This window comes from Acanthaster planci, linkage group LG14 (assembly GCF_054643075.1).
Source record: "Acanthaster planci isolate LZ-2023a linkage group LG14, COTS_SCS, whole genome shotgun sequence".
NCBI lineage: Eukaryota > Metazoa > Echinodermata > Asteroidea > Valvatida > Acanthasteridae > Acanthaster > Acanthaster planci.
In genome coordinates, this window is record NC_141790.1 from 3,461,056 (window position 1) to 3,471,940 (window position 10,885).

The following is a 10,885-nucleotide window of genomic DNA, read 5'->3' on the forward strand; positions in this document are numbered from 1 at the left end:
ACGCGAAAAGGACCGGTTGTCTGCTGCCACCAGCGTCTAAAAGTCTCCCATTACTCTCAAATACACTTACACCCATTCATATACGAGAATGTGTGTAAACATGTATAATTAGCCTGTATGTCTCTTTTGTTCATAAAACTGAAGACCCCTGATGTACTTGTTTATAATATCACCAATCGTGGACGTCAGTGGAAACCAATGTTTATTGCTCGATGTCCAACATTCAAATGAATCCAGAAGACACAAAGTTGCCTTGTATTGCTGTGGTCTTATTGTTTGACCTTTTAATGCCTGAGGGTCTTGTCACATGAAATCCATTTTCATTACCAGATAAAATGAATAAACATACAGTAAGAATACAAGAATCGTACTACATACAATTCTATGACGTCGTAACAGGTGGGCACCGCACTAATGGCTTCTAACTCCAGTCGCCAAATTACACTATACAATATAAAAGTCCAGCTCACGTTGTACCCTGCATTATTAAATAAGAAACTGTCAAAAACAATGCTACGTTTTGGAAATACCAGGCAATAGAACTACATATACAAACATTAAATTACAAAAATAAAGTGCAGCCTATTAACTCAAGTTTAAACACAGATTTAAAAAAAGTCTAATGAATAGCTAGGGTGTATAGTAATCTATATACAACGACAATCCTCAGCCTCTCAAGCTGGTGCTGTTTGTGTATTTCTACCCAGGTCACCAGCGGGCTATATGCCTATGCACATGGAGCCCGGTAATAACAACAATATTCATTTGTCCATTGCAGAAGTCAGGATTCTTTTCCCTGTTCTGGTACTAAATGAACTTTCGGTTGTGATCTTGAAGGGGGTTAGAATGGGGACATACACTCGGTCCGCCATTCCGAAGTGAGACATGCATGTGTAGAATTCTTGGATTATATTGCTTATAATGAAATATATATAGAAATTATTTAGCTACAGAACAGGTTTTTTCACACTTGCTGGTCTTGGGTATTTATGTCTTGACCTCGGGGACTACTAGGGTTTGGTGCCCTCAACGAGTGACTGTGCATGGTTTGGGACTCTGGCTTTGCACATATTCTCCGTGAATTGCACATATTCACCGTGAATATGTTTTGCAAGGTTCTTTTTACAAGTAGAATTACGCAGTAGCCTAAAATAGCATGCCTAGTAACGCTACCCAGTACTCATGCAGACGTGGCGTGAGCTAGTGACAAGGGTGCATTCTCGCCGGGGCCCGACACTGTCACAAGAACACTGATGCAGACACAAGTCCAGTCACAAGACCATGCACTGATGCAGACACAAGTCCAATCACAAGTTACAGGTTTGTGATGCACAGAAGTCTATTCTTGTTTCCTGAATGGATTCCACTGGAGTTTCAAAGAATTCGCTCCAAGGAAAAGATTGGGCAGGAGAGCGTCTTCCGTTCAGCTCTCCCTCTTGATTCTCTCTTCCAAAAGTCTGTTCTCCTGCAGGAATGTAATAGCGTCCCCCACTCCCCGATCGAGGTACTCGCTCAGGGTCTCGTGACTTGGGGCGAAAAGCGCCACCATGGCCCGCCAGATGTTCTGCGAGCAGACCCGGAAGCTGTGACCGGCCACCACGTAGCTCAGGCTGAGCCAGGACTTGTCGGCCGGGCAGATGTCCTGCAAGTGACCGCTGAAGGGCGACACGCACAGCGTCCTGCCATCAGGGTAGATGGGCATGTTCACCGTCATACCACCGTCGATGTATTTCTTCAATTAAAACAGAGGAAACCAATTAGTGATGATGTCACATTGCCAAATTTGACAAGCACCTCAGACCGTGCGTTACGCGCAGAGTTGTGAGGGTGCTGAGGACTTCGAGAGACTTGACTGAGTCCAACGCAAGACACATTTTTCGGCGATTCGACTTGACTTGAGTCGAGTACCTCATCAGAAGACCCTACCCGAGTGGAAGTTAATAAGACTTGAATTCAAAAAATAAGAGCCAACCTCTGTGCAAAAATATATATTTGCAATGACTTACAGTGCCGGTTTATGTCGTGTTATCATCACGCGTTACGTGGTCCAACCATATAGAGAAACCCAGAGGTAAACCTAAAAGTGCCAAAAGTGGCTTTTTTCTGTTTTTCCTTATCGTATTGTGTTCAAACATTGGTGTTTCGAATTGACCTGAGCTAAATACTCGACTCAGCTCGCCTCGACTTTTTTGCCTAATGACTCGACTCGACTCAAGTCGCTACATTACAATGACTCAACTCAAATCGAGTCACTGTTGCAATGGCCGGCTCGACTCGGGTTAAAAAAATAGTGTCTGGTTACAACTCTGCTCGTTATTCGAATCCAACCCCAGATCGTATGGCCTTTGCACATGACGTACTCGGCAAGAGGGTCTTTAGTCAAAGTGATCAATGTAATAACTTTATGTACTTCGTCTACGCCTGTCATCAAGAAGCATCTTTCTTTAAAATTGCCAACATCTAAAAAAGCAAGCAACGTTGATGGGCAGCACAATCGTTCAAACGAATAATCGGTTGATAAAGACGCCTTACTTTACAAATAATATTGTACAACGCCGTTTCTGGGACATTCCATTTTGGGGTGTGTGAGCATCGACTTCGACCGAAGAATGTTTCTGTTTATTAAAAAAAAGAAACATGGAAGGCCCTCCAAGCATGTCTGTTCTTTGTCTGACCTAGAAATGAGCCCGTAGAATTTCAAGATGTACCCCGGTATGATATCTCAAACATTCTCCACTAATCCCTAACGGCTGGTGGTACCTAAAAATGGCACTGTAGTTCCAACCGATGACCCCGCCACTTGAAGAGATCGTTCCAGCACGCGGTTGCACTTGCCTGCTCCAATCACGCACAATCTTTCATGTGTTATGTACATGTACGTGTTGTGCATGTGAGTGGGTGCACTTGTCCAACGTATTAGATAACAAGGTTACTGCATCCATATCACTTTTGGAGAACCTGGTGTTCAGATAACTCAAGAATGTCCTTATTTCCTTAGGTGTTACCGCCGTGGGCTTGCTGCGTGTAAGTTTACAATTAGTAATCGATCGTGCGCTGATAAATCGGCTTGTTTCAAGAGCCGTAGACTTCGTGTCTCTCGCCAAGAGGACGTGGTATTCAACCGGCTGCGTTCGAACTTCATCTAGCAACTGTAAGACCTTATTACCCGGCAATTACGAAAGTGCGGTTGGCTCCTGTAATTAGCAAAATATTGGCTGATCTTAACAACAGTTCAAATCTCGGAAATGGGTACATCGCAGAGGTCTATTTACGACAATTTGTGATTACCTTTGCCACTTGACACTCTTCTTTAATTAAACCATGCCGGGCAAAATTGCTAAACCGAACCGAATGTTGTCGATTTCTCAACGAAAGCGATTTCAAGGATCAATTGAACTCAACCAAGGATTTCATATAGCCTCTAGTGTGTGTACATTACGTACATCATTGAGACAAGTTGAAACATTATTTACTGAGTCTCTGAAAGTTTTCATAAGCTTCATATGAAAATGATCGCAAGTCATTATGGTATCGAGCAAAATTTGTGTGTATAGGGGGGCTGGATCCGCCCCGGCTCCTTTAGGGCAAGAAGTGGTCGCATTTTACACCAATCGGCCACTGCCGCATATACATGCGCGTGACAGTTACCTCGTCTTGTTTTATGTTTCCTTCATTTTGGACTCAGTGATATCTTTTACAATATGCAAGATTATGTTACACGCCGAATGATTGAAAAGGCTGCAGTTTAGTTAAAATAAACACTGGTTACTCAGCAAGGTCATGAACTGTAATCGTGTTGAGCCTTCAGCTTTATTTCCAGACAAAGGCAAATGGCCAAAATGCTGGCTGTTCATTTCATGAATCGTCTTCTAACCTTCTGTGCACCAAGGACATGAAGCTTTCTGATACGAAGAAAAATCTAGGCAAAACAGTGAAGAGAAGGACGTGAGAATGTAAAGGCAGCTGTTATTCTCACCTGTCCTCGGAACGTTGGTACTCTGAAGCCACAATAAACTGGAATGTAACAACTGCAGAGCAGGGCCTAAAAGAGAAAAAAAGGCATATTGATCGCAGCTTGGCGTGAGTTTTGCAACGGTTTTAATTGTGCGTGGAAAAATACACATAAAACAGTCACCGACAATGGGTTTGAAAAAGAGGGGGGAAAATCAAACATGAAACAGCCCACAAGAAAACTGTTTTAAGAAATGTCAAGGAATTATGGCATCAGGTGAGAATGACGCAACATGCCTAAAACTGGAATCAAAAAATGAGAACAAAAGTAACATGGAAATAAATATCTTGAAATCAAGACACCTTTTAGGGGGGGTGTTCTAAGAGGAAAGTTATTCCTTCTTTTGACTCGCAATGGGAAAATTTACTAATCACATCGCTCATTTTACTCTCAGTTTTGGTTTCCATGTGAACACGAAAATACGTACCCCAGTAAAGGTTTTCCTTTTATCATAGATACTGCCATTTTCACAAATCTTTCAAAGCAGTATATATGTCTCCCCTTTCAAAAACATTATCCTCCGCGATCGACACTGCATGTCGAAACTAACCTCTATGAGCTCTTCGTCCGATCTGAAGTCCGTCAACAAGACGTTCTTGCCGTCCGATACCCTGGTGACGGACACGTAGAGCTTCTGGCTGGCTAGTCTGTAGGAACCGGCCGGCACATAGCGCTGCAGTTCGCCGCGTAGGTAGCTCAGCACATCGAAGCCCGGCGTCAGCGCTCCTAGTGGCCGCTTCTGGACCACGTCTACGAAGTCTCTCAGCATCTGAACGGCATCCTTTGAAAACAAAGGAAACGCTGATAAAAAAAAAGCTTGGGTATATGCCGGAAAATGACGGAATCACAAATCTCTCATAAATGAGAAACACTTGTGACACAAAACCTATTAACCCCCAAGCAACTTTTGAAATAGAGCTATGGAAAACTATAAGTGGAAACTATACTCCCGGCTCTTTTCTGAACAGACATACTCATAAGAGATATTTTCCTTCGCATGGTGCCACCGCAACCTTTCCACTTATTGCTGTCTTTCACCATGAAAAGCCTGAAATTCCATCTAGAAGAAAACTATTTAGAAAACTTTGGTGTTATTAATTGCTTTTACTGGTTTAAAATAATCGGTTTTGAATATCGATCGTTTTCAAAAAACAATTGGATTCATGGCCGGGGGAAAAACAGAAAAGTTGCAACCCCGTAGGCTCTTTCTCTTTTCTCTAATCTTGTATCCCATAAAGATGAATACTTGAAGCATTTATAAATTTGTTTTGGAGCACAGACACGGTATTCAGTTATGTTCAACTGTCCTAAAACTGCTCTATTATTCTAGCATGGTGCTTCGATCTAGCTACCGCATACTGATTCGTTTAAAGCTGCAGGATTTCGAGCAACATTTTGTTCAAAACGATCATACCAAAAAAAACCCGAATAATTATCATTATCTCCGTCTTCAGGAGCCATAGCATCGAATCTACTGCACTGTGAGTATCGAAATATCGATTATAAACAAAATAAATGCAAGGTTGAGAATGTCGTTTGCACGACAATTGACACATGTGATATAATAAACTTCATCGTGACAACATGAAATTGTATTCTCTGTCTGCAGGGGGCCTATATGTATCACAGGAGGAATGCTTGTTTTTTCGGGGGGTGGGGGAGATGAGATTTGTTTGCGTTCAAAGTATGTCAACCGCACCTTACTTTCGCCTTACGACAATGCAGAGTGTGTAAAATACAGAAAACCTTCAAACCTTCCATGATCAAGCCTATAGCATCAGAACACAGAAATAAGGTGAAAGTGATTTTGACAAATTTTATTATGAAGGCATAACAACGACCTGCATAACTCAAGCTGGTGATCTTATGGCACATTGTGGCGAGACAAGTGACGAAAGCATGTTACTCTATTTTGGAATAAATTTGTGAAAACGGAGTCAAAAGTACACGCATATTCCTTTTTGTTCCAACAACGTACATAGCATAGAAGATTGCAACAGAGGGATTTCACATTAGCGCCGTCTGCTCAAATCTGCATCGAAACCGAGGCACTCTGTGTTGAAAACACAGTCGACACAGTACATGCAGTATCAGGTTCGTAAGTGTGACGCCGCCTCAGTTTAATTAAACCACGCCCACTGCACATGATACACGACCATCGCAGGTACGTTAGTTCGCGGTAAATTGCCGTTATTTTTTTTTTATTTTACATGTCGAGTCATCCTGAAAGATTCTTCCACAAAAATCTGCAGCCTGAAAATCTGAATTTAACATACCTTTATGTATTTTGTGTCTTGACTCCTTACTTTCAATCGTCTGATCAAATTAAGAATTGAAGCTGACACATACAGCCTCGTTTTCAAACGCAAAAGTGCGCAGATCGACGTTAAAAGCGCTAAAAAGCGTTAAAATCCCTCTATTAATTATCTGTACGTCAATGGATTTTGAAAAAAGAAAGTGTTCACTTTGAAAGATTTGTTTCCATGGCAGATGTATTTAAAAGTACTTTGCTGCAATACATTTTGTAATGTTTGCTTTTGAATTTTCATCTCACCCCTAATTTGTTTGGCATGCACACTATAGCAGCGGCGGCAATGGCGCCAGCTGACGCCCCGCCCCAACGGTTGACCTTTGACACAACATGCTGCCCGTGTGTGAGTAGACCCTTGGCCACGCCCAGGTGGTAGACAGCGAGGAACCCACATCCAGCAAAGGAGATGTTGATCTTCTCAGGGAGACTTAAATCCTGGCAGCTAGGGGGTCTTTCCACAAGGGCAGTGGTCTAATTGTACAAGAATGTAGAAAGTCGGAACTAAAATGAGTTTCTCTGATCTTCTCCGGCTTCCAAATTATCGGGTTCATAAAACTATAAAACCAGGCGAAATCTAAACCTTTTGATTAAAAGGTACGAGTTATCTCTACAAATAAATAGCGTATATTTCAGTATTTCTGCGAATTGACACCGACATGCTTCTACAGTGGCTAGTTTAAGACAACACCCACATTACAACATGTGTCAAGTCAGGATGAAGCCAAATAAAAATACCAGGCCATGTACTGGTATTATCGTCCCAAAGCACACGTATTTGGCAATTATTTTTCATGCTGGGGTCTCTAAAGGCAATCTCTTGTAAGATACATTTGGTTTTTTTTAGTTTGTGGCAGAGAACGGCAGAGGAATCTACGCTTCAATAATGCCAGTGTAAACATACCGACTGGATTCGTCCTGTGCAGCTTTTGTACGGGGCAATTTCTGGTGGCAACCGGGGAGTGTTAACAGCGCCCTCATGGTTTTTGGCGTTTGATTTCGTCATCGTCCGGACTATCCTGGATATACAACGGCCGCGGGACACGTTCCTGAGATTGCTAAGAAAAAAACACAAGTGGGCAAATATCAAAATTTCAAATTCAAAGAAAAATATATAATAGCGAGGATGACAACATCACAGAGGCTTCACATTGAGATCAACTTCGAGCTCTATAAAGTTACATAAACTGAAGGTTATCTTCAGTAACTGGCATTGCAGACAGCCGTACTGTACTGTAGTCCAGAAAAGTATGGACAATTTGAAAGGTGCACTTTTCCTTAAGCTCAACCCCACTGAGGACGCCAAATAGTCTGCATGTTACATGCAATTGTTGAAAAAAAAAGATCTGAGTCTTAATGTATCGGATGAACCAGTTTAAGACTAGTTTTCTGTTCATTCTTGGTCTGAGTATATTAGCCGCTCTCTTTGGGTAAACCGATTAGATAGGCCTAATTTGAAGTTGGTCGCGTCATGACTACATATCCCCAAACGGCAGTCAAACTATGCGCTCGGGTCTGAATGTTGCCGCCCGCCTCTATGCGAATATAGGCCCACAAGTTGGGGGTGTGTGAATAATCCCAAATTGGAAGCCACAAATCCCAAATATAGAAATACCTCAGTGACTGGTTTCAATTGTGGCACTTGCTAACTGTAACTAACCAGTGGGATAAAAAGGCCTATAATATATCAATGAACTCGCACGTAGAAATCGAGCGCTTCATAGTGACATCCATCCTTAACTTATTACTGAGGTTAGCGAACTCCCAATGAAAAGTCCTTTGTCATTACGAGTTGTGATGACTGACCCAACAGCATTACCATTGTCATCACAAGAATCAATATTTCGCAATAAACGACGGATACCTGTAACAACCATCCTTGATATCGCCGTCGATAACGCGAGGGCCCTTATCATACGCAAATAACGCGACACATTCTCCTTCAGCGCCTACTATGCGTTTGGTAATGCGTCATGACCATGATCGCAATCATTGTGAGGGACCGCTCTAATGCCATTAGCCGGTCCGTTTTTCTTTCACTTTTAATGAACGGTAGTCCTGTATTGTATTTTTGTTTTTCTTGCGCTACCAGGATGGGTTTACTGTATACATTACATGCCATATGAGACGACCAGGATGAAAGTGGGGAACAGGAAAAAAATCTCATATATAGGGCCTACATACATGTATAATGAAACTCACTTGGCTGTGAACCAAATCAATGAAATTCCTATTATGATTTATTACAACGGGAAAATTGGTTCTATTTGTTACAAAATGACTAGGACTACAATCGCCACATTATTTTATAGGAGTTTACTAGTTTTACCATAAAGAATTTGGGCTTGTTCGGAAATAAAAACATCTCGATAACGCTGAATTCTCATTTAAATTGTGGAGACTTCATAGCAACAAAGTTCAGGTTCTTCCCCAACCTTGCCTATATAATATGTCAAACCAAGAAGAAAAACAGTTGGGAATTCCTAAAACCAGGAAATAAATAGATTTACCACTCTGTAAACTCTGCATTAGGAACTGTTGAAAATATCGAAAGTAAAATATACACCTACTTATTTAGATGTTGCGTGACTTTGTTTAAGTTTTTACGTTTCTGGAAAGTTAAAAGTAAATTGGAGCGGAGTACCTTTCTAACTATGCAATAATGATAAACTAATTGCCGGTTTAGCAGTGAAAATGCCAAAATTGGAAGAACTGCAGGGGGTTGGCGTGGTCATACCAAAAAGCAAGGACCCGGGAAATTATGGTCACAGTCATACCAATACTGACCCCTACTCTGGGCTTCGGACACTGAGCTGGTGGCCAAGTCACAAGTTCGTTCAACCCTCTTTTCCTACCCAGCGGATCCGTGCGAGCCCTGAAAGTTTGTTGGCCTGTACGTGCGCACAGATTGTGACCTCAATCATCAGCATAATTACGTACACAGCCAGTGAATTTATGAATGAATGGGACCGCGCGGCAGGAATGTGTCACAGCTGCATAATGCAGTAAGTCTGGTGTCTCTGCGCTCCCTCGTAACAAAACACTGACGTTCACAGGAGCGGAGGGTGGCTGATTAAGGTCAACAAACTTTCAGGATTGCGCGTAAAAGGATTCAAAGCAACAACCTTGAACGATTTGGGAACGGGGAAGCATTTTGCTACACGCCAATATGTATGCTCGAGCATGGCGCGCTTCCGGATAGGACAAATAGGCCTATCTGACCTTCCCAAGAATGGAATCGATGATGAAAATCTAAAGAAAATCAATCATGGTTGCGAATTTGTAACCCGGGAAATTTCAGGTCTATTTAGTTTATTGGCACATAGCCAAGCTATTGTAAAGTCTCGATCCCTACCTGGACCCTTCGCGCCATCATTAACAATTTCATTTCACGCATGAATAAGCACCAATTTAGTCGACAGTGCATTCAATTTAAAGCTGAATAAAAATTAAACTGGTCGAAATACGTGTCAAAATAAGTAGGTTGCCAGTAGATCGTAGACCCTATACAGTGCTTATATGCCTTGGCAGAAATTTTTGTCTTACTGTAGTGAGTTAAATTTATTCAAACATTCTTTCTGGATAGAAGATAACATAACCGTTTGACTTTTGTGATGTTTTGTTCTGCATATGAAAATTATAAACATTACTCGCCTTACCTCAAAATGGCACTGTACTGATGGACCAACTTAAGGGTAGCACTAAACAACTTAAATGTCACCACCAGTGGCCAAGCTTTACGACTGTAGGCCTACCTTTTCAATTTAAAATGATTTAACTTCAAAACGGTGTGAAGTTGAACTGAGGGCAATTAAGTCTCAGCGAACAACTTTCTTAAACCACAGAAACACAGGCAAATGTTACACAAAGGCCTACGTCCCAAAAAAACAGAAAAAATTCCATTAAACACACCTACCTTAGGTTTACTACACGAGCGGCTATAACTCCATGGACCATCGGTTGTTGGAGAACGCTCATTGGTCTCAATCCGATTCGGTGGAGAGACACTCAGCGCACAATAAAACATGGGTTCAACTTCTTAACAAACCTTTATTACAAACGTACGAGTTCTACGACTAGAAATAGGACACGGTGCTGTGAACGATGCGAAGCTCAGGGTAGAAAATGATGTTGATGTCTGCGTAATACATGTAATAACCGCAACCCCCATGACTCTGTTGTGTACGTGTACGATTATTCACAAAGTTTGTCGACCCCGCCGGGCCTTGACAACAGACGTTCATAGCTCACGTGCACGGCGCATCCTGCGTTGAGCATGCTAAGCTGACGCAGCTGCGCAGCAGAGCGTAACAGCAAAAAAAAAAAAAAAGAAAAAAAAGAAGCGTGGGGCGATAGTGGTGACGGAGGTCATGATTTTATAAAAGTTTAATTCACCCCCAATCCAGTCGCATGTTACGAGAATTTGAAATGATTTTTTTTTTCCACCGGAGATCCCTGTATTTAAGTTCTTTCAGTATACCCAAGTGGGAGCATGCCATCTTGTTGACCTCATGCATTAATAAACACTAACAGCATGTGGATCATATCGATAAGATAAAAAATGA

General features: G+C 41.9%; 1 protein-coding gene across 1 annotated transcript; it reads right to left on the reverse strand.

The window, feature by feature from the left end:
- Positions 1-253: 253 nt before the first annotated feature.
- On the reverse strand, positions 254-10,519 carry LOC110986995 (patatin-like phospholipase domain-containing protein 4). Its single transcript, XM_022249369.2, has 6 exons — positions 10,237-10,519; positions 7,225-7,378; positions 6,567-6,794; positions 4,563-4,793; positions 3,977-4,042; positions 254-1,732 (listed from the first exon to the last, which is right to left on the reverse strand). Exons 1-6 carry the CDS (start codon positions 10,296-10,298, stop codon positions 1,424-1,426), a joined length of 1,050 nt encoding a protein of 349 aa, XP_022105061.2. The 5' UTR covers positions 10,299-10,519; the 3' UTR covers positions 254-1,423.
- Between the last annotated feature and the right edge of the window lie 366 nt (positions 10,520-10,885).